The following is a 24,071-nucleotide window of genomic DNA, read 5'->3' as shown; positions in this document are numbered from 1 at the left end:
GGGCGGGGAGAGGCTGGGGGCCGGGGCCGGGGCCGGGGCCGGGGCCGGCCTGCAGTGAGCGGGGGGCGGACCCGGGCGGGGGATGGATGGATGGGGTTAGGGGGGAGTGGGCTCCAGGGGCCGAGGTGGTGCGGGGGGGGGGGAGTGTGTGGCGGCAGTGGGCTGGAGGAGGCAGTGAGCGGGGCGGGGCGGGGATAAACTCCCTCCAACACTCCCCAGTCAGGGCAGTAACTGCGGCCAATGCCAATAGTTCCCGGGACAACTCCATCTCCCCTCCTGCAGCACACAGGCTCACAGTCCTGGCTGAGAACGTGGGGCCAATCCTTTCAACCCACATCCCAATATGATCGCTTGTATTCGAGCTGTGACAACAATGTGGGGAAGTGAAGTGACATTGAGCCACCTGTGGACCATGGACGGTAACAGGAGACAGCGCGTGTATACAACACATCATCACCATCACAGGCAGTCCCTCGGGATCGGGGGACACTTGCTTCCACTCTAACACTGAGTTGTCAGGTGACGGAACCGTCCAATTGGGGAATGACAGTCTGTGCCACAGGTGGGACACACAGTGGTTGGAGGAAAGGGTGGCTGGGACTGGTTTGCCGCACGCTCCTTCCGCTGCTTGCGCTTGGTTTCTGCACGCTCTCGGCGACGGGACTCGAGGTGCTCAGCGCCCTCCCGGATGCTCTTCCTCCACTTCGGCTGGTCTTTGGCCAGGGACTCCCAGGTGTCAGTGGGGATGTCGCACTTTATCAGGGAGGCTTTGAGGGTGTCCTGGAAACATTTCCTCTGCCCACCTGGGGCTCGCTTCCCGTGTACGACTTCCGAGTAGAGCACTTGATTTGGGAATCCTGTGTCTGGCGTGCGGACAATGTGGCCCGCTCAACGGAGTTGGTCGAGTGTGGTCAGTGCTTCGATGTTGGCCTGATCGAGAACACTGACGGTGCCTCTGTCCTCCCAGGGGATTTGCAGGATCTTGCGGAGATATCGTTGGTGGTATTTCTCCAGCGCTTTGCGGTGTTTACTGTACATAGCCCACGTCTCTGAGCCATACAGGAAGGCGGGTATCGCTACCTCACTGTAGACTATAAGCTTGGTGCCAGATTTGAGGTCCTGGTCTTCAAACAATTTCTTCTTCAGATGACTGAAGGCTGCACTAGAGACGGTGTTGGACCTCGTCATCGATGTCTGCCCTTGCTGATAATAGGCTCCCGAGGTATGGAAAATGGTCCACGTTGTCCAGGGCCGTGCCGTGGACTTTGATGACCGGGACACAGTGCTATGTGGCGGGGTCAGGTTGGTGGAGGACCTTTGTCTTACGGATGTTTAGTGCAAGGTATGCTTTCGTAGCCTCAATGATGGTGTTGACCATGGCTTGTAGTTCGGCCTCTGAGTGTGCGCAGAAGCAAGCGCAGTACAGTATACTTCATGGTAGAAGACAAAAACATCCCAATAATGGATAATCAAGGGGCTATCAGGAGGAACTGAAAACAATCACTGTCACTAAAGAAGAAGTACTCAGTAAAATAATGGGACTAAAGGTGGATAAGTTCCCTGGATCTGATGGCTTGCATCCTAGGGTCTTAAAAAAAGTGACTGCAGAGATAGTGGATGCATTGGTTGTAATTTAACCAAAATTCCCTGGATTGTGGGGAGGTCCCAGAGGCTGGAAAACTGCAAATGTAATGCCCCTATCTAAAAAAGGAGGCAGACAGAAAGCAGGAAATTATAGACTAGTTAGCCTTACATCTGTCGTTGGCCAAATGCTGGAGTCCATTATTAAGTAAGCAGTAGCAGGACATTTGGAAAAGCATAATTCAATTAAGCAGAGTTAGCATGGTTTCATGAAAGGAAAAACATGTTTGACAAATTTGCTGGAATTCTTTGAGGATGTAACGTGCAGGGTGGTTAAGGGGGAACCAGTGGATGTGTATTTGGATTTCCAGAAGGCATTCGATAAGATGCCACATAAAAGATTACTGCACAAGATAAAAGTTCATGGGGTTGGGGATAATATATTAGCACGGATTGAGAATTAGCTAACTAACAGAAAACAGAGAGATGGGATAAATGGGTCATTTTCCGTTTGGTAAACAATAACTAGTGGGGTGCTGCAGGGATCGGTGCTGGGGCCTCAACTATTTACAATCTATAATAATGATTTGGATGAAGGGATTGAGTGCAATTAAGCCAAGTTTGCTGATGATACAAAGATGGGTGGGAAAGCAAGTTGTGAGGAGGGCACAAAACATCTGCAAAGGGATATAGACAGGCTGAGTGGGCAAAAATTTGTCAGGTGGAGTATAATGTGGGAAAGTGTGAGGTTATCCACTGGCAGAATTTTTTTTTAAAAGCAAATTATAATTTAAATGGAGAAAAATTGCAAAGTGCTGCAGGGATAAAGATGGAGAAGGTAGAATATGAGAATAAATTAGCAAGAAATATAACAACATACAGTAAGAGCTTCTACAGGTATGTCAAAAGGAAACGAGTAGCTAAAGTAAACGTTGGTCCCTTAGAGGATGAGACTCGGGAATTAATAATGGAAAAACAGGGAAATGGCAGAGACTTTGAACAAATATTTTGTATCGGACTTTACAGTAGAGGACACTAAAAACATCCCAATAATTGATAATTGAGCTATTGTGGGGTGGGAGGCGGGGGTAGACTTGAAACAATCACTATCACTAGACCATAAGTTTGGTGCCAGATTTGAGGGCCTAATCTTCGAACACTCTCTTCCTCAGGCGGCCGACGGTTGCACTGGAGGCGGTGTTGAACCTCGTCGTCGATGTCTGCCCTTGCTGATAATAGGCTCCCGAGGTATGGAAAGTGATCCACGTTGTCCAGGGCCGGGCCGTGGATCTTGATAACTGGGGGGCAGTGCTGTGTTGCGGGGTCAGGTTGGTGTAAGGCCAATGCTTTTCGGTGAAGATGTCGACGATGACTTGGAGTTCAGCCTCTGAATGTGCGCAGACACAAGCGTTGTCCACGTACTGTAGTTTGATGAGAGGGTGCGAGACCCGCCCTCCTGTATGGTTCATATACAGTACACACCTCACATCGCTGGAGAAGTAACTCCAGCGATGCCTCCGCAAGATCCTGCAAATCCCCTGAGAGGACAGACGCACCAATGTCAGTGTTCTCGATCAGGCCAACATCCCCAGCATCAAAGCACTGACCACACTCGACCAGCTCCGTTGGCCGGGCCACATTGTTCGCATACCCGACACAAGACTCCCAAATCAAACGCTCTACTTGGAACTCCTACACGGCAAGCGAGCCCCAGGTGGGCAGAGCTTTCTCCTAGAGCTTTACTGGACACTGATGCATTTCTAAACAGCCAAACAAACCTGTTGACAAGCCATTGCTCTTTTACATAGAAACATAGAAACCTACAGCACAGAAGGAGGCCATTCCGACCCATCGTGTCCGTGCCGGCCGACAAAGATCCACACGGCCCTCGGTCAGCAGCCCTGAAGGTTACAGATAAACCTATGAACAATGTGGAAAATCTAAAAAGCCTAACCAGTCCACCCCCACACAACCGCGACACCCCTTTCACCGAAACATTCTATATCCCACCCCAACCGGAGACAGGTGATCTCCTGAGCGAGGCAAAAACCAGATTTTAAAATCCAGGCCAATTGTGGAAGAACAAATCTGGGAAAATTCTTCTCTGACCCATCCAGGCAATCGAAACTTGTCCCGGAGATCACCCTGGTCATATTCGATTCCCTGCAGTATTTGCCATCTTATCTGCGCCATCCAACAAGAGGTTATCCAGTCTAATCCCACTTAGCAGCTGTAGTTCCGTAACCCTGCAGATTACGGCACTTTTAAGTGCCCATCCAAGCACCTTTTAAATGTGGTGAAGGTTTCTGTATCTGTTACGCTCATAAGAAAGTGATACAATTGAGTACTGTATGCAATGAGTAAGTGTGACCCTAGCTCCTTTAATTAAACTCCAGAGTGTCGGTACAGCATGGGAGGCCTGCTTATATACAGTGCTCCCAAGGGATGCTGGGATTCCTTGGGACTCCGAACAGGTAGGCCCTCTGCTGGTGGTATGATACAGGTTGCCAAGAGTTACATACATAACAGTATCCACCACCCTTCGGGCATTGAGTTCCAGACCCCCATAACCCTCTGAGTGAAGAAGCCTCCCCTCAAATCCCCTCAGAACCTTCCACCAACCACCTTAAAACTATGCCCGCTCGTAATTGACTCCTCAACCAAGGGAAATAGTTCCTTGGTCTCCACTATATCCAGGCCCCTCAAAATGTTATACACCTCAATGAGGTCTCCTCTCGACCTCCTCTGTTCCAAATGAGAACAAAGCTAGCCTATCCAATCATTTCTCATAGCTAAAATTCTCCAGTCCAGGCAACATCCTCATAAATCTCCTCTGAAGCCTCTAGTGCAATCATATCTTTCCTGTAATGTGGTGACCAGAACTGCACGCAGTACTCCAGCTGTGGCCTAACTAGTGTTTTATACAGTTCAAGCATAGCCTTCCTGCTCTTGTATTCTATGCCTCGGCTAACAAAGGCAAGTATTCCGTGTGCCTTCTTAACCACCTGGCCTGCTATCTTCAGTGATCTGTGGACATGCACTCCTAGGTCCCTCTGTTCCTCTACACCCTTGTGTCCTACCATTTATTGTGTATTCCCTTGCCTTGTTGGCCATCCTCAAATGCATTACTTCACACTTCTCCGGAATGAATTCCATTTGCCACTTTTCTGCCCACCTGACCAGTTTATTGATATCTTCCTGAAGTCTACAACTTCCTTCTTCATTATCAACTATGTTATATATGTAAACTTGTATTTACTCTACAGCCACCAGAGGGCTTATCCCCTGGAGTCCCAAGGGATCCCTTAATCCCTTCGGAGCACAGGTATTTAAGGAGGCCTCACAGGTTGGAGAGGCACTCGGGAGACTTGCAATAAAAGACTAAGGTCACACTTTACTTTGAGCTCACAGTGTTCAATCTGACTCTTTCTCCATACATAACTACTGGCGACGAGATACAGATAGCGAACCCAAAGATGCAGAGAACTGGGCATCCTGGAGTAATTCTCGGAGGGAGATGATTGGGAAACTTTTGTGGAGTGACTCGACCAATACTTCGTGGCCAACGAGCTAGATGGGGAAGAGAACGCTGCCAAATGAAGGGCAACCCTCCTCACCGTCTGGGGCACCAACGTATGACCACGTGAAGAATCTGCTCACCCCAGCGAAACCCACGGAGAAATCATACGATGATTTGTGCACACTGGTCCGAGAGCATTTGAACCCGAAGGAAGACGTTCCGATGGCGAGGTACCGGTTCTACAGCGACAAAAGGTCTGAAGGCCAGGAAGTGGCGAAATATGTCTCCGAGCTAAGACGCCTTGCAGGACATTGCGAATTTGAAGGACATTTGGAGCACATGCTCTGAGACTTTTTCATATTTGGCATTGGCCACGAAAACCATACTTCGCAAACTTTTGACTGTAGAGACCCCAACCTTGAGTAAGGCCATAGCGATAGCCCAGGAGTTCATTGCCACCAGTGACAATACGAAGCAAATCTCTCAGCACACAAGTGCTGCTACAAGTACGCAAATCTCTCAGCACACAAGTGCTGCTACGAGTACTGTAAACAAAGCAATGTTGTTTTTGAATCGTAATGTACAGGGCAGGTCACACACACCTGCAGCTGCACGTCCACAGATGTCTGAGTTCACCATCGAGGGTGATGAATGCAAGGCCATTAACACCTTGTTGGCACTGCGGGGGTAATCATCTTTTCCATTCATGCCGATTCAAAAAGTACGTTTGCAAGGGCTGTGGAACAATGGGACACCTCCAACGAGTGTGCAGGTGAGCTGCAAATCCTGTCAAACTTGCAAACTACCATGTTGCAGAGGAGGACGGATCAACGGAGGATCACGACGAACCAGAGTCTCAGACCGAAGACTCAGAGGTATATGGGGTGCACACATTTACCATGAAGTGTCCCCTGATAATGCTGAATGTTGAACTAAATGAACTCCCGGTGTCAATGGAGCTGGACACGGGCGTGAGCCAGTCCATCATGGGCAAAAAGACTTTCGAAAGATTGTGGTGCAACAAGGCCTCATGGCCAGTTTTAACTCAAGTTTGCATGAAACTAAGAACTTAAACAAAATAACTTATTCCTGTAATCGGCAGTGCTACCGTAAAGGTCTCCTATGATGGAGCAGTGTGCAAGCTACCACTCTGGGTGTTACCAGGCAATGGTCCCACCCTGCTTAGCAGAAGCTGGCTGGGAACGACATGCTGGAACTTGGACAACGTCCGAGCGCTATCGCCTGCTGACGACACTTCATGTGCCCAGGTATTAAACAAGTTTCCTTTGCTGTTCAAACCAGGCATCGGGAAATTCCAAGGAGCAAAAGTGCAGATCCACCTAATTCCGGGGGCTCAACCCATCCATCACAAGGCGAGAGCAGTACCGTACATGATGAGAGAAAGGGTAGAGATCGAGCTAGACCAGCTGCAAAGAGAGGGCATCATTTCACCGATCGACTTCAACGAGAGGGCTACTCCTATCGTCCCAGTCCTCAAAGGAGACAGCACCGTCAGAATCTGGCGATTACAAAGTAACTATCAATCGTTGATCCCTGCAGGACCAATACCCACTACCAACGGCCGACGACCTCTTTGCAATGCTGGCGAGAGGAAAGACGTTCACGAAGCTGGATCTGATTTCAGCCTACATGACGTCGGATCTGGAGGAATCATCGAAGGCCCTCACCTGCATCAACACGCACAAAGGTCTTTTTGTTTATAACACATGCCCGTTTGGAATTCGATCAGCGGTGCCGATATTCCAGAGAAACATGGAAAGCTTACTGAAGTCGGTCCCACACACTGTGGTCTTCCAAGATGACATCTTGGTCACAGGTCGGAACACAGACGAGCATCTGTAGAACCTGGAGGAGGTTCTTAGTCGACTCAACCGCGTGGGGCTCAGGTTAAAATGCTTGAAGTGCATTTTCCTGGTGCCTGAAGTGGAGTTCTTGGGAAGGAGAATCACGGCAGGCGGCATCAGGCCCACCAACGCGAAGACGGAGGCAATCGAGAACGCACCGAAGCTACAGAACGTGACGGAGCTGCGGTCGTTTCTGGGACTCCTGAACTACTTTGGTAACTTCTTACCGGGTCTCAGCACACTGTTCGAACCATTGCATGTCTTACTACGAAAAGGGGACGAATGTGTTTGGGGCAAAAGCCAAGAAAATGCTTTTGTATAAGCGAGAAAATTGTTATGCTCAAACAAATTGCTTGTGTTGCATGATCTATGTAAGCGTTTGGTACTGGCATGTGATGCGTCGCCATATGGCGTCGGTTGGGTACTGCAGAAGCCAATGATTTCGGGAAACTGCAACCGGTTGCTTATGCATCCAGGAGTCTGTCTAAGGCTGAGAGAGCCGACAGCATGATTGAAAAAGAAGCGTTGCGTGTGTCTATGGGGTAAAGAAAATGCATCAATACCTGTTTGGGCTAAAATTCTAATTGGAAACTGACCATAAGCCACTTACATCCCTGTATTCCGAGAGTAAAGGGATAAATACCAACGCATCGGACTATCACGTTGTCCGCATACAACTACGCCATCCGCCACAAGCCAGGCACAGAAACTGCGCCGATGCTCTCAGTAGGCTGTCATTTCCCACCACGGGGGTGGAAATGGCGCAGCCCACAGATCTAGCCGTGGTTATGGAAGCATTTGAGAGTGAGCAATCACCTGTCACTGCCCGGCAGATCAAAACCTGGACAAGCCAGGACTCCTTATTATCTCGAGTCAAAAGCTGTGTGCTTCATGGGAGCTGGTCCAGTGTCCCAGTGGAAATGCAGGAAATGATTAAGCCATGGCAGAGGCGCAAGGATGAAATGTCTATACAGGCAGACTGCTTTCTGTGGGGCAATCGAGTAGTGGTCCCCAAGAAGGGCAGAGACCTCCACTGACCTCCACAGTACCCACCCAGGCATCGTAATGATGAAAGTGATAGCCAGATCCCACGTGTGGTGGCCCGGTATTGATGCGGACTTAAAGTTCTGCATTCACAGATTCAATATATGCTCGCAGTTAAGCAATGTACCCAGGGAGGCGCCGCTAAGTTTATGATCTTGACCCTCCAAACTGTGGTCTAGGGTACACGTCAACTATGCAGGTCCATTCTTGGGTAAAATGTTCCTTCTGGTTGTAGACGCGGATTCCAAGTGGATTGAATGTGAGATAATATCGGCGAGCATGTCTGCTGCCACCACTGAAAGTCTGCGGGCCATGTTTGCCACTCACGGCTTACCCGATGTCCTGGTGAGCAACAATGGTACCCATGTTTTACCAGTGCTGAGTTCAAAGAATTCATGACCCGTAACGGGATCAAACATGTCACATCTGCCCCGTTTAAACCAGCATCCAATGGTCAGGCAGAGAGAGCAGTGCAAACCATCAAGCAAGGCTTGAAGAGGGTAACTGCAGACTTGCCTACCCTGCGTCCTGCTTAGCTACCGCACGAGATCCCACTCGCTCACTGGGATCCTACCTGCTGAACTGCTCATGAAAAGAGCACTTAAGACAAGGCTCTCATTAGTTCACCCTGATCTACATGAACAGGTAGAGAGCAGGCGGCTTCAACAAAGTGCATACCATGATAGGGCAAATGTGTCATGCGAGATTGAAATCAATGATCCTGTTTTTGTATTGAATTATGGACAAGGTCCCAAGTGGCTTCCCGGAACTGTCGTGGCCAAAGAGGGGAGTAGGGTGTTTCGGGTCAAACTTTCAAATGAATTCATTCACCGGAAACGCTTGGACCAAATCAAACTCAGATTCACGGACTATCCAGAGCAACCCACCTTGGACCCTACCTTTTTTGACCCCCCCAGCATACACACCAGCGGCAACCGGCACCACGGTTGAGCACGATGCAGAACCCAACACATCAGGCAGCTCAGCAAGGCCAGCTGCACAGCAGCCCTGCGAGGGCCCAACAAATGATTTAACAATATCAGCTTTTACACCGAGACGATCAACCAGGGCAAGAAGGGCCCCAGATCGACTCACGTCGTGAATAGTTACACTATTGACTTTGGGAAGGAGTGTTATTTTTGTAAACTTGTAATTACTCTGTACAGCCACCAGCGGGCTCATCCCCTGGAGTCCCAAGGGATCCCATAAACCCTTGGGAGCACAGGTATTTAAGGAGGCCTCACGGGTTGGAGAGGTACTCTGGAGACCTGCAATAAAAGACTACGGTCACACTTTACTTTGAGCTCACAGTGATCAGCCTGACTCTTTCTCCATACATAACAAACCACACTGCCAATTTTTGTATCATCTGCAAACTTCTTAATCATACCCCCTACATTAAAGTCCAAATCATTGACATATACCACAAAAAGCAAGGGACTGAGTACTGAGCCTTGCGGTGCTCCACTGGAAACAGCCTTCCAGTCACAAAAACACCCATTGGCCATTAATACACTTTGCTTCCTACATCTGAGATTTTTTGGATCCTTTATTTCTTCCTTTTTCCTCAACCATGGATGCCCCTCTATCATGGTTAACATGGCCCTCAACTGTGTCCATTCTATTTCCCTCATTATTCCCCAACCTGCTCGACCTTTCTTCATGTGACAATCCCTTCATCTCAGGAATCAACCTCGTGAACCTTCTTTGAACTGCCTACAATGCAAGTATGTCCTTTCTTAAATAAGGAGAGCAAATCTGTACGCAGTACTCCAGGCGTGGTCTTACCAACACCCTGTACAGTTGTAGCAGGACTTCCTTACTGTTATAGTCCATCCATTTTGCAATAAAGGCCAACATTCCATTTGCCTTCCTAATTATTTGCTGTACCTGCATGCTATAACCTTTTGTGTTTCATGTACAAGGACCCACAGATCCCTCTGTACCGCAGCATTTTGTAATCTCTCCCCATTTAAATAATAATTTAATATCCTTCAGGACTGGGGCAGCTTGGTCAGTAGTGGTGCTACCGAGCCACTCTTGGTGATGGACATTGGAGTTCCCCACCCAGAGTACATTCTCTGCCCTTGCTGCTCTCAGTGCTTATTCCAAATGGTGTTCAATATTCAAGAGTACTGATTCATCAGCTGAGGGAGGGCAGTCGGTGGTAATCAGCAGGAGGTTTCCTTGCCCATGCTTGACCTGAAACCATGAGACTTCATGAGGTCCTTAGTCAATGTTGAGGACTCCCAGGGCCACTCCCTCCCAACTGTATACCACTATGCCATCACCACAAGTGGTTCTATCCTGCCGGTGGGAGAAGACATACCCAGAGGTGGTGATGGAGGAGCCTGGGACATTGGCTGATAGATTTGATTCCGTGAGTATAACTGTCAGGTTGTTGCTTGACTAGTATGTGGGACAGCTCTCCCAATTTTGGCACAAGTTCCCAGATGTTAGTGAGAAGGACTTTGCAGGGTTGGCTGGGCTGGGTATTCCTTTGTCGTGTCTGAAGCTGGTGCTGAGGTAGATGCTGGGTGGTCTGTCCGGTTTTATTATTATTACTGTTTTTAGAGCCTAGTTAAGAGTTAACCATATTGCTGTGGGACTGGAGTCACATATAGGCTAGACCGGGTAAGGGCGGCAGATTTCCTTCCCGAAAGGACATTAGTTTAGGTTTTTACGACAATCATGGAGTTTCATGGTGACCATTACTGACATTAGCTTTTTATTCCAGATTTTATTTATTTATGTAATTACTGACCGAATGCGATCAAGCTTGACTCCTAAATAGGAGGGTTTTGGGCATGGTTTACCTCAGTGCTGCAAAAGGAGACTTGATGGGTGTTGAGGTGGAATGAGGAGGTGTCAGTCTCTTGATTTGTCCGAAGTTGCCATCGGTGGAAGTAAGCCTCCATTCTCTGTAAACAACTGGTAAGGGTCACTTCGGTGATGGACAGCCTCTCCAGCACTTTATAACTAGTACAGAGGAAGGAGATTGGGCAGTAGCTGGAGGCTTCACAAGTGTTCTTCCCCTGCTTCAGGAGGGCAATTAATTTAGTCTCCCTCCAAACCAGTGGAATTTTACCGGTTGCCAGTACCTCAGAGAAGAAGGAGATCAACCATCTCTTCGCTTTGGGTCCCAGTGCTTTTAAGAATTCGGGATAAACACCATCTGGACCAACAGCTTTTCCAGGTTTGATTGTCGACGGGGTTATTTTTGTACTGACTTAAGACTGGATCAAAATTCTGAAACAAAAGGTAGATGCAATCCATTAACATTTTATTCTGAAGGGTTGGTTTGATTTGGCTTAACTCATTATATTGACATGAATTGCTATATTGGCATCAATCACTAACTTAGTTTGAATTACTATATTTGATATAGTTACCATGTATGTCGAGTTGGAATCCGCTTGAAGATCACTTGATTTCTGTAATTTAAAACAAATGTTTGGAATCAGACTGAATCCATTAACTGAGTCCATGTAGCTTGTCTGTCTCATCGGAGAACTCTGCAATGGGTGGTGTGATCTAATCTGTGAGACAGGCTTCTGAAATGAGGAGAGTAACTCTCTCTGATATTTGCCGTGATACTTCTCCACATGGCTACAGATTGGTACAGGCAGCTTTCTCCGAGGGCCATAGGTGGAATGGCAATATCTGCTCCATCACTCCTCTGAAGCCTGAGGTGGCTCACATGCACCTGATCCTTGGGCCTGAACGTCACTGCGAATATAGCAGATGCTGTAGAGCTTGGTGCCCGATGCAGGGTGTAATAAGCCTGCAGCTGAGCCCCAGTCTGTCAGGTGAGTGAGAGAGGCTTTTAAAATGGATTCTGCTTTTTCACCTACAAAGCACATATATTCTGCTTGTTTCATTTAAAACAGCATGTGTTCTACCTGTTCAAAATAAACCCTGTCCAAGGGCAGTTGTGATAGCTACTGATGTTGCCCCCATAAAGACATGACATAGGATTACATCGGATATATGGCACAGAAACAGGCCATTTGGCCCAACCAGTGCATGCCAGCGTTTATGCTCCACTCGAGCTTCCTTCCATCCTTCCTCATCTAAATTTATCAATATTGCCCTCTATTCCCTTCTCCCTCATATGCTTGTCTGGCCTCCCCTTAAATACATCGATAGTATTCGTTTCAACCACTCCCTGTGGTAGCGAGTTCCACATTCTCACCATTCTCTCGGTAAATAAATTTCTTTTGAATTCCCTATTGGATTTCTTGATGGCTATCTTATATTGATGGCCTCAAGTTATGCTCTTACCCACAAGTGGAAACATTCTCTATCCACTCTATCAAAACCGTTCATAAATTTAAAGCCCTCTGAGACTACCCCTCAGCCGAAGTTTTTCAAGAGAAAAGAGACCTAATCTGTTCATTCATTCTTGATAGGTATACCTTGCATTTCTGGTATCATCCTTGTAAATCTTCTCTGCACCCTCTCCAGTGCCTCTTTATTTCCTTGTTATATGACGACCAGAACTGTATGCAATACTCTAAGGGTTAGAAATTCAATTTTGTTTTAATACCGCTATGACTCTGCTACTGCTACGAGGCCTAACATTCAGGATAAAATGCGCCCAGGGGTAAAAATCGGCGTTGCACAAGGATTCGTGGCGCAAATCGCAAATTTGCTGCAACTTTTCTCCGAGGCCGATACCGCTACGAGTTGGGCCTAGGGAGGGTGGAAAACACCCCCAAAAATTGCAAAAGAATAAAAAAAATCACAAGACACTTAGCTATCGAAAATAATTTAAAAATAAAAACTGTAACTTACCTTTTTTGCAGGTCTTCATACCTACCGCTGTTCCAAGGGCTGCAACGCAGACGGGAGCGCTGAGAACCAGAGGACACAGATTTAAGGTGATTGGCAAAAGAACCAAAGGCAACATGAGGGAAAACTTTTTTACGCAGCGAGTGGTTGGGATATGGAATGCGCTGCCTGAAAGTGGGGTGGAGGCAGATTCAGTTATGGCTTTCAAAAGGGAATTGGATAAGTACCTGAAGGAAAAAAAAATTGCAGGGCTACAGGGAACGGGCGGCTGTGTGGGACGAGCTTAAGTGCTCTTCCAGAGAGCCAGCACAGGCTCAATGGGCCGAATGGCCTCCTGCGCTTTAACTATTCTATGACTCGAATTGGAAAAACTCAGTGTTTCAACTAGTGTACTGTATAAGGGCTTCATTGGGCTTCCTTTTAAGGTAAGATGTTGACACTATGGTCTAAAGGGATGTGGGCATGAAAAACCTCAAACCAGCAGAAGTGTTGTATGCAGGATGCAGAGTAAGGGCTCTACTCTGGTCAGGATCTGCAGAGCTTGTATATTGAGACCACGTTCCCAACAAATAGTTCTGTGTATTTGGACCAATGCAGTGGTGGGAATTGGGAGTTCTCTGTATGAAGGGAGTCCTATGTTACCGGCCTGATAGTTACCTCCTTGGAGAGATGAGGTTTAATCTGTCTTTGGTTTGCATAGAGTTCAGAACCAGCCGGTGCCAATAAAGTCTTGTTGCTGGTTGGTGGTGCTAAATTCTTAAAGGGTAAAAAGCACCTCAGTGATGATTGGGGCTGGTGACCTCTTGGTGCCGACTGATGCTGGTGAGTCCATTGTGTTGGTTGAAGTTGCTGATCCTTCAGTTCTCGGCAATGCTGGTGTTTCTCAAGCACTTGTTCAGTCTTGCTTTGTCCTGAAATGAAGCGTCTAGTTTGGTATTTTCTGGAGGTACATGCTTCTCTGTTGGCAGATCTCAACTCCTTGGGCTTCTGGGAAAACTGAAAAAAGGAAAGCAAGAAATCCAGATAGGTCACTTTAGGCAACAGCATATTTGGTACTTTAGTGTCTCTCAACAATCTAAGGTGTCTGTCTTGGCTCAGTTGGTAGCATTCTCATCTCTGAATCAGAAGGTTGTGTGTTCAACATAAGAACATAAGAATTAGGTACAGGAGTTGGCCATTTGACCCCTCGAGCCTGCTCCGCCATTCAGTAAGATCATTGCTGATCTTCGACCTCGACTCCACTTTCCCGCACTATCCCCATATCCCTCGATTGCCTTAATATCCAAAAATCTATCGATCTCTGTCTTGAACATACTCAACGACTGAGCCTCCACATTCAAGTCTAGAGAACGATCTCTGTGCTGGAACGGACAGGCCCAAAGCTCACCCAATATCGGGCTTCTCATTTACACCAAACCGACGAGCTGCAGACACCTGCTCGGATCTCCCCAGGCAGCACGGCGTTGAAGAGTATTTGAATTTGTGGTTACTGCATCAGGTATAGGTCTCGGGAGAAGGGGATGTGCCCGGGAGAGGGGGGTGGGCACTCCTGCACCTGTCGGCTCCACATTCATGAAAGCATTTATTTTAAACTTGCCCTTTTGCTGGTGGCCTCCAGCGGCTCCATTGAGGGGCGCTGGTTAGGCCGCAGGAAGACCTGGTTTTCTTGAATGCAGCCGGCCTGGTGCCAGCTGTGTTCAGGCAAACCAGTTTGGTAAAGGAAGCATCAACCAGGCACTCGGCCCCTGATTTGCAAACGCAAAGGACTAATGGCTGTTTCAGACGTGGGCCTTGGATGCCTCTTTTGATGCCTATACCAATATGGTGGGCGGCGCACACCCAACGTGGAATGTACACGTGCTGCTTGACCACTACACTGGACATTTTGGCGCCCGTTTTATGCCTGTAAAATGGATTCAAAGTCATCGAATTTCTTGGCCCTAATGCTTTAAATACTCCAGAACATTAACAAAAGGCTGGCACTGGGCCAACCAACTCGACTCACTTGTGAGCGTCCGGGAAGGGAGGTATTTTTATAATCGCGTGCTGGCAATGTAGTAGCAGTGTGGACAGACGGGGCTGTAAAGGAAATCACAGAATGTCACCAACACCGAGTGTAGATAGGAACACGCAAACATGGAGGTTGGGGAAAGGCCATTGCAGTCCATTGGGTGGTCCCAAAGTTCACAAAAACCCAAACTGTACTGTCGTCCATAGCCCAAAACACTTCTTTCACCAAAAGAATCTACTCAGCTCCCTCTTGAATTCACTAATACTCTCACCTTTCAATGACTCAAACAATAGAAAAATACTAAGCATGCTGGAAATCTGAAATAAAAACAGAAAACGCTGGAAATACTCACAGCACCTATGAATGCCCATCTTTCCCTGGCTGTGTATTTGCTTAAAAACTGTCCATCTCTAACCCCTTCCAGTTCTGACAAAAGGTCATCATCCTGAAACGTTAACTCTGTTTCTCGCTGCACAGTTGCTGCTGATCTGCAGAGTATTTCCAGTATTTTCTGTTCTTATCCCTTCAATGACTATGGGCAGCTGATCCAGATGTGGTAGTTACCGTGAAATATTTATTTAAACGTACAGGATTGCAGTTTCCCGAACCATGCCTGTCTGATACAGAAGACAAGAGCAACTCCAGCAATGAGAGTAAGTCCCAGCACAGCCCCCACACTGATCCAGACAATCCTCAGGTCTTCATCCATTTGCACGTTAGGATCTGTGAAAGTGAGAGGGACATGTAAGGGACTGGACTAACAGATAAGGTATTTGCCATCAAATATTGGACCTTTACCAGCCCTGATCCACAAGGTGATGTCAGACGCAGATATAATATTATTACAATGTGAACTGTACTTACTGGTTACATTGAGCTGCTCCCACTGATATCTCCCCACACTTTACAGTAATAGGCGGCAGTGTCACTGGGCTGCACATTTGTGACTGTCAGAATGAAGCTGTTATTGGAGGTGTCTCTGGAAGGCTGGAGACGGTCAGTGGAACCTGGGCTCCCTCGTGTGCTGCCACTTGCCTTCTGTGTTAAAACCCACTCCATATCTTGCCCCGGTAGTTGCCGGTACCAGTGCACATCGGTGTCACTCACTCTGGAGTGCCGCATGGTGCACTGTAACCGCGCCGTGTGACCCTCTGTGACACGTTCCAGGCCCGGAGACTGGATAACTACTCCTTTAAGGGGAAAGGAAAGATAGAAATAGCTTGAAGACCATCGACAGATGGGGAGGTGTCCTTCGTGCTTAAATGCAAAGCACAATATTGCATTGTTCAGCAAAATCAATTCCAATAATTAACTCGTAGAGTTAGTTAATTACTAATTCATGAGAAGAGAAACCTTTTAATGCAGAGCTTGTATTGAACTATTGGCACCATTGGGAGATTTGAACTCATGACGGGTTGCTAGTCCAGTCCCATAACCATTAGCCTAGCGGTTACTGTACTGGACAGTCTCCTTCCAATCAGTAATGATAGAAGGATTCATCTGTAGTGCCATCAAGCGACACCTACTCATTAATAGCCACCTCTCTTTCCGTTGAGTTTCCACTTCAGCCATTCAGCTCCAGATGTCATAACAGCCTTGATGCAAACATGGACACAAGGCAGCTTTCCAATCTGTATGGCACCAAAGAGCCTCAACAAAATTAGGTAAATGGCCTGTAGCTGAGGCCATACCTAACACACAGGAAGATGTTTTGGTTGTCAGAGGACAATCATTTCAGCCCTGGGACATTATGCTTCGTTCCTTTGTCCCAACCATCTGCAGCTGCTTCATCAATGAATTTCCCTCCATCATAACGTCAGAAATGGGGCTGTTCACTTGTGATTTCCACAGCAGACCCTGGACTACATCTAGGCTTGGGTTGACATTTGGCAGGTAACATTTGTGGCCTATCAATTGGCGCATTGAATTTACAATCCTCTTCCTCGCTGGAAGAGGAACCAGTGCTGTGGTGTAGGATTTAAATTCACATCATGTGGGGGGGCAGGCAATGAAAGAACAAGATAAGGAAACAGAAAGGAAAGAAAAATGGACAAGGAATGTAGGAATAAGGAGTGGCCGTAGGTTCTATTAAGTCGGCCTGAGATGGCAGGCGGGGCCTCAGTTTAATGTTCATCTGAAAGACGGCACCTCCGACAGTGCAGCACTCCTTCAGTACTGCCCCTCCAACAGTGCCATACTCCCTCAGTACTGCCCCTCCGACATTGCAGCACTCGCTCAGTACTGCCCCTCTGACAGTGCCATACTCCCTCAGTATTGCCCCTCCGACAGTGCAGCGCTCCCTCAGTACTGCACCTCCGACCATGCAGCACTCTCTCAGTACTGCCCATCCGACAGTGTAGCACTCCCTCAGTGCTGCCCTTCCAACAGTACAGTGCTCCCTCAGTACTGCCCCTCCGACAGTGCCATACTCCCTCAGTACTGCCCTCCCAACAGTGCAGCGCTCCCTCACTACTGCCCCTCCGACAGTGTAGCGCTCCCACAGTACTGCCCTTCCAACAATGCAGCGCCCCTCAGTACTGCCCCTCGGACAGTGCCTTTCTCCCTCAGCTGCTCCCCCGACAGTGCCGTACTCCCTCAGAACTGGCCCTCCGACTGCAGCGCTCCCTCGGTATTGCCCCTCTGACAGTGCGGTGCTCCCTCGGTACTGCCCCTCCGACAGTGCAGCATTCCCTCAATACTGCCCCTCCGATAATGCGGCGCTCCCTCAGTGCTGCCCCTCCGACAGTGCGGCGCTCACACAGTGCTGCCCCTCCGACAGTGCAGCGCTCCCTCAGTACTGTCCCTCCGACAGTGCAGCACTCCCTCAGTACTGCCCCTCCGACAGTATAGCGCTCCCTCAGTACTGCCCCTCTGATAGTGCAGCACTCCCTCAGGAAGGAAGGATGTAATCGGAGATTGATAGTGGGGGAGAGAGAGAGGGAAGCCACGATTATGTGGCTGGGGGAGAGAGAGAGGCCACGATTGTGTGGGTGGGGGAAGAGAGAGGGAGGCTATGATTGGGCAGCTGCGGGAGAGAGAGGGAGGCCACGATTGGGCGGCTGGGGGAGAGAGAGGGAGGCCATGATTGGGCGGGTGGGGGGGAGAGAGAGAGAGAGAGACCAAGATTGGGTGGGTGGACGGGGAGAGAGGGCACGATTGGTCGGGCAGGAGAGAGTGAGAGAGAGAGAGAGGCTACGATTGGGCGGGTGGGGGAGAGAGCGGCCATGACTGGGCGGGCGGCGGGGAGAGAGAGAGAGAGAGAGAGAGAGAGAGGCCATGATTGGGTGGGTGTGGGGTGTTATATTTGTAACCTTGTATATATATTGTACCGCCACAAGAGGGCTCATCCCCTGGAGTCCCAAGGGATCCCACAATCCCTTGGGAGCACAGGTACTTAAGGAGGCCTCCCAGGCTGGAGAGGCACTCTGGAGACCTGCAATAAAAGACAAAAGTCACACTTTACTTTTAGCTCACAGTATCCAGTCAGACTCTTTATTCATACATAACAACTGGCGACGAGATACAGATGACAAACCCAACGATGCAGAGAACAGTGGCAATCCTGGAGAAATATTTGGAGGGAAATGATTGGGAAGTCTTCCAGGAGCGACTCGACCAATACTTCGTGGCCAACGAGCTGGAAGGATAAGCGAACACTGCCAAACGAAGGGCAATTCTCCTCACCGTCTGCGGGGCACCAACATATGGCCTCATGAAAAATCTGCTTGCTCCAGCGAAACCCAGAGAGAAATCGTACAATGATTTATGCACACTTGGCTGGGAGCATCTGAACCCAAAGGAAAGCGTTTTGATGGCAAGGTACCGGTTCTACACCTACAAAAGTTCTGAAGGCAGGAAGTGGTGAGTTATATCGCTGAGCTAAGACGCCCTTGCAGGACATTGCGAATTTGAAGGACATTTGGAGCACATGCTCAGAGACTTTTTCGTACTTGGCATTGGCCATGAAATGATACTTCACAAACTTTTGACTGTGTAGACCCCAACCTTGAGTAAGGCCATAGCAATAGCCCCGGCGTTCATTGCCACCAGTGACAATACTGAGCAAATCTCTCAGCACACAAGTGCTGCTACAAGTACTGTGAACAAAGTGATGTTGTTTTCACATCGCAACGTACAGGGCAGGCTCCACACGCCTGCAGCTGCACGTCCGCAGATGTCTCAGAGTCCACCATCAAGGGTGATGAATGTAAGGCCATTAACACCTTGTTGGCGCTGCATCATTTCCATTCATGCTGCTTCAAAGGGTACGTTTGCAAGGGCTGTGGAACAATGGGACACCTCCAATGTATGTGCAGGCGAGTTGCAAATCCTGTTAATCCTGCAAACCACCATGTAGCAGAGGATGAACAGATCCACGGCAGATCATCACGAACCAGAGCCTCAGACTGAGGAGGCAGAGGTATATGGGGTGAACACATTTAGCACAAAGTGTCCCCCGATAATGCTGAAGGTTGAACTAAATGAACTCCCGGTGTCAATGGAGCTGGACACGGGTGTGAGCCAGCCCATTATGAGCAAAAACACTTTTGATAAATTATGGTGCAGCAAGGCCTCAAGGCCAGTCTTGACTCCAATCCTCACAAAACTGAGACCTTACACAAAGGAAATGATTCCCATAGTCGGCAGTGTTACTGTAAAAGTCTCCTACGATGGAGCGGTGCACAAGCTACTACTCTGGGTGGTACCGGGCGATGGTCCCACGCTGCTTGGCAGGAGCTGGCTGGGAAAGATACGCTGGAACTGGGACGACGTCCGCGTGCTCTTGCCCGCTGACGACACTTCGTGTGCCCAGGTCTTAAACAAGTTCCCTTCACTGTTCAAACCAAGCATCGGGAAGTTCCAAGGAGCAGAAATGCAGATCCATCTAATTCCAGGGGTGTGACCCATCCATTACAAGGGAAGAGCAGTACCGTACATGATGAGAAAAAGGGTAGAGATCGAGCTAGGCCAGCAGCATCATATCGCTGATCGAATTCAATGAGTGGGCCAGTCCGATCGTTCCAATCCTCAAGTGAGATGGCACAGTCAGAATCTGTGGTGATTACAAAGTAACTATCAATCGTTTCTCCCTGCAGAATCAATACCCACTACCAAAGTCCGACGGCTTTTTGCCAGGCTGGTGGGAGGAAAGATGTTCACGAATCTGGACTTGACCTTGGCCTACATGACGCAGGAGCTGGAGGAATCATCGAAGGGCCTCACCTGCATTAACACACACAAAGGTCTCTTCATTTATAACAGATGCCATCCGCCACAGACCAGGCACAGAAAACTCTGCCCATGCTCTCAGTAGGCTGCCATTGCCCACCACGGGGGTGGAAATGGCACAACCCGCAGATTTAGTCATCGTAATGGAAGCATTTGAGAGTGAGCAATCACCTGTCACAGCCCAACAGATTAGAACTTGGACAAGCCAGGAACCCTTACTTGCCCTAGTTAAAAACTGTGTGCTGCACGGGAGCTGGTCCAGTATCCCAGTGGAAATGCAGGAACAGATAAAGCTGTACCAGTAGCACAAATATGAAATGTCTATACAGGCAGGCTGCCTTCTGTGGGGCAATCGAGTAGTGGTCCCCAAGAAGGGCAGAGATACCTTCATTAGTGACCTCCACAGCATCCACCCAGGCATCGCAATGATGAAAGTGATATCCAGATCCCACGTGTGGTGGCCCGGTATCGATGCGGACTTAGAGTCCTGCATGCACAGATGTAACACATGCTTGCAGTTGAACAATGCACCCAGGGAGGCGTCACTAAGTTTATGGTCTTAGCCCTCCAAACCGTGGTCTAGGATCTATGTCAACTATGCAGGCCCGTTCTTGGGTAAAATGTTTATTGTGGTTGCAGATGCGTTCTCCAAATGGATTGAATGTGAGATAATGTTGGCAAGCACATCCGCTGCCACCACTGAAAGCCTGCGGGCCATGTTTGCCACGCACGGACTACCCAATGTCCGTGTGAGCGACAATGGGCCATGTTTTACCAGTGCCGAATTCAAAGAATTCATGACCCGCAACGGGATCAAACATGTCACATCTGCCCCGTTCAAATCAGCATCCAATGGTCAGGCAGAAAGAGCAGTGCAAACTATCAATCAGGGCTTGAAGAGGGTAACTGAAGGCTCACTGCAGACTCGCCTATCCTGAGTCCTGCTTAGCTACCGCCCGAGACCCCACTCGCTCACTGGGATTCCACCTGCTGAACTGCTCATGAAAAGGGCACTTAAGACAAGGCTCTTGTTAGTTCACCCTGATTTACATGAAGCTGCCTGCTCTCTTCCTGTTCAACAAAGCACATATTATGATAGCTCAAATGTGTCACGCGAAATTGAAATCAATGATCCTACATTTGTATTAAATTATGGACAAGGTCCCAAGTAGATTCCTGGCACTGTTGTGGCCAAAGAGAGCAGGGTGTTTCGGGTCAAACTTTCAAATGGACTCATTCACTGGAAACACTTGGACCAAATCAAACTCAGATTCACTGAGCAACCCACTTTGTACCCTACTTTCTTTGACCCCCCCCCAACATACACACCAGTGCCAACCGACACCGCGGTTGGCCACACAGCAGAACCCACCATCCGCAGCAGCCCAGCAGGACTCACCATACTAGGCAGCTCAGCAAGGCCAGCTGCACAGTAGCCCAGTGACGGCCCAACAGATAATTCACCAATACCAGCGTCATTTGTACCGAGACGATCAATCACGGCAAGAAGGCCCCCAGATCGACTCACCTTGTAAATAGTTACACTGTTGACTTTGTGGGGAGTGTTGTTATATATGTAACCTTGTATATACCTTGTACAGCCACCATATGGCTCATCCTCTGGAGTCTCAAGGGATCCCACAATCCCTTGGGAGCACAGGTACTTAAGGAGGCCTCCCAGGCTGGAGAGGCACTCTGGACACTTGCAATAAAAGTCTAAGGTCACACTTTACTTTGAGTTCACAGTATCCAGTCAGACTCTTTATTCATTCATAACAGGGGGAGAGAGAGTGAGAGAGAGACCACGATTGGACGGGTGGGGGAGAGAGAGGCCATGATCGGGCGGGCGTGTGAGAGAGAGAGAGGCCACGATTGGGCGGGTGGGGAGAGAGAGAGAGAGAGAGAGAGAGGGGGGCCATGATTGGGCGGTGTGAGAGAGAGAGAGAGGCCACGAGTGGGGGAGAGAGAGAGGCCATGATCGGGCAGTGGTGGGGAAGTGAGAGAAGCCACGATTGGGTGGGGGAGAGAGAGAGAGGCCGCGATCGATGGGGGGATAAGAGAGAGAGAGAGAGGCCACGATTGGGTGGGGGGGGGGGGGAGAGTGAAAGAGAGAGAGGGAGGCCATGATCGGGCGGGGGGCAGAAAGAGAGAGGCCACCATTGGGCGGGGGAGGGGGGGGGAGAGAGGACACGATTGGGCGGGGGGGGAGAGGCTACAATCGATGTAGGTGATGGCGGGGGGTGCAGTCCTGCCCCTCTTGCCCCAGAAGCAGTGCTGGAACATGCACTTACCTTGTGGATTGGGCCGCTCCCGCCTCCCTTTCACTGCCGGATTACCCGACTCCCGGGAAACCTGCGCAGGAGCTGCCTTGCTTCATTTTCAGTTCTGATCCCGAGCGCCGCACTTTCCAGAACCTCTCCCCATTATTCACCTAATCCCAGACACTGGGTGTTGTCAGGCTCTTGACTCTATAGGCCTTGTCGCCAAGCCTGATCCTGGTCCTCTGCCAGTGTCCACACACACACACACTTTCCGGCAGGGACCATGGGTTAGTCATTTAGTGTGGGAACCATGGCTGTCTTGTCCTTCCCCACTGCAGAGTTGCTAAAGTCAACGTTAACGTGCCAACTGCTGGCCTCATTAGCAGATCCTCAGGACAGCCCAACCCTGGCATTTCCCCTTGTGATGAACACATGATTCACATTTGGAGCCACTGCTGGCTCCTATTTAAATGCCACATTAACACACACACCATTTCAGTTGGGTCGCTTTTGAATTCAGGCAGGAGCTGTCTTTGGAATTTTAATTTCTTATGTTATATATGTAAACCTGTAAATACCTTGTTTAATTATTAGAGGGCCCATCCCCTGGAGTCCCAAGGGATCCCACAAGCCCTTGGGAGCAGCTGTACTTAAGGAGGCCTCACAGGCTGGGGAGGTACTCTGGAGGCCTGTAATAAAAGACTACGGTCACACTTTACTTTGAGCTCTCAGTATCTGGTCAGACTCTTTATTCATACACAACATTATTGTTCTATTAAACCAACAACTTCTTTGTGAAAATAAAACCCTTCCCATCTTGGACAATCCATCCTTTCCCCCTGCCCTGCTGTGGGTCGGATACAGGTCCCAGTGTGGATATCTGAACGGAATATATGGAATTAAGGATAGTAAAGTAAACGGGATATATGAAAATGTATACGCCATGGAAGAATAGCTGGGAGAATGTCAGATTGCAAATAGTGCAACATCAGCATAGCTAACAATCTGTCTCAAGGTTTCAAGTCACTAATCCTGCCAATAATATATAATTGTAACATGAAATACATCTGCAGAATTGCAAGGTCTCAGTAAATAGTCACACCATTAGATTGAAACATTTGGAGGCAATACTTGAGCTTTCAAGAAGAACATCTCATATAGATTGACTAATGAGTGTCTGAGTTAGACTGTCAATCCATTTGTATTTTGTTATCTGATTTCAAAACTGTATAACTGTTAACGCTTTACGATGTAACTTCACCTATCCGTAGGGAGTGTGTACGCTCTATCCAGAGAGTATATCTTCTGTCTGATAGGTCTTACTGGCCGGTAATAAAGACTGCTTTGTTCAAAGCACAAGAGGTATTCGACTCAGTAATTTTACTGAACCAGATTGAATAAAAGAATCCAGGAATTAACACCAGTGCGGTCTGTTCCTGTGAACCTGCGAGTGATAGCTAACATTTACATACCGATGACATTCAGCTGGGTTCCTGCTCCATCGATACGGCTCCACACACTGCAGATATAGGCAGCGGTGTTTCTGTGCTGCACGCCTGTGATGGTCAGAATGAAGCTAATACTGGTGACATCCCTGGAAGACTGAAAATGGTCAGCAAAACCCCGCTACTTTTTTAATGTATTATTTGTGTAATGAAGTATCATCTCCTTGTGTGTACCAGGGAGCTGTTGGGACCAGTGAACATCCACTTGCCTGACGTTGTCTTTCTTCATGGTGCAGCGTAAGCTCACAGTCTGACGCTCTC

General features: G+C 48.6%; 2 protein-coding genes across 7 annotated transcripts in view; both read right to left on the bottom strand.

Moving 5' to 3' along the window:
• Positions 1-24,071, bottom strand: part of LOC139250425 (immunoglobulin alpha-2 heavy chain-like) — a gene marked incomplete at its 3' end in the record, with an annotated part of 222,120 nt that overhangs the window by 111,614 nt on the left and 86,435 nt on the right. The window lies entirely within an intron of this gene.
• LOC139250428 (uncharacterized) overlaps positions 10,658-24,071 on the bottom strand; it is a 68,070-nt gene continuing 54,656 nt past the window's right edge. The window contains exons 1-6 of one of the 6 annotated variants that reach the window (XR_011591294.1): positions 23,778-24,069; positions 15,380-15,538; positions 13,462-13,800; positions 12,429-12,526; positions 11,403-11,444; positions 10,660-11,259 (exon numbers count right to left, since the gene is read on the bottom strand). Coding sequence is in view for 1 of the 6 variants with exons in the window: in XM_070872825.1 (XP_070728926.1) it covers positions 11,113-11,259; positions 11,403-11,444; positions 13,462-13,800 (528 nt within the window). In the remaining 5 variants the exon portion in view is untranslated. Of the gene's footprint in view, positions 11,260-11,402; positions 11,445-12,428; positions 12,527-13,461; positions 13,801-15,379; positions 15,539-15,679; positions 15,995-23,777; positions 24,070-24,071 lie in introns of those variants that run through there. The other 5 variants (XR_011591293.1, XR_011591297.1, XR_011591295.1 and 2 more) reach the window with 5 other exon arrangements.

The sequence above is a fragment of the Pristiophorus japonicus genome, unplaced genomic scaffold, assembly GCF_044704955.1.
Source record: "Pristiophorus japonicus isolate sPriJap1 unplaced genomic scaffold, sPriJap1.hap1 HAP1_SCAFFOLD_370, whole genome shotgun sequence".
Lineage (NCBI taxonomy): Eukaryota > Metazoa > Chordata > Chondrichthyes > Pristiophoridae > Pristiophorus > Pristiophorus japonicus.
Note: the sequence above shows the minus strand (reverse complement) of the source record. Positions and strands in the feature narration are given on the sequence as shown.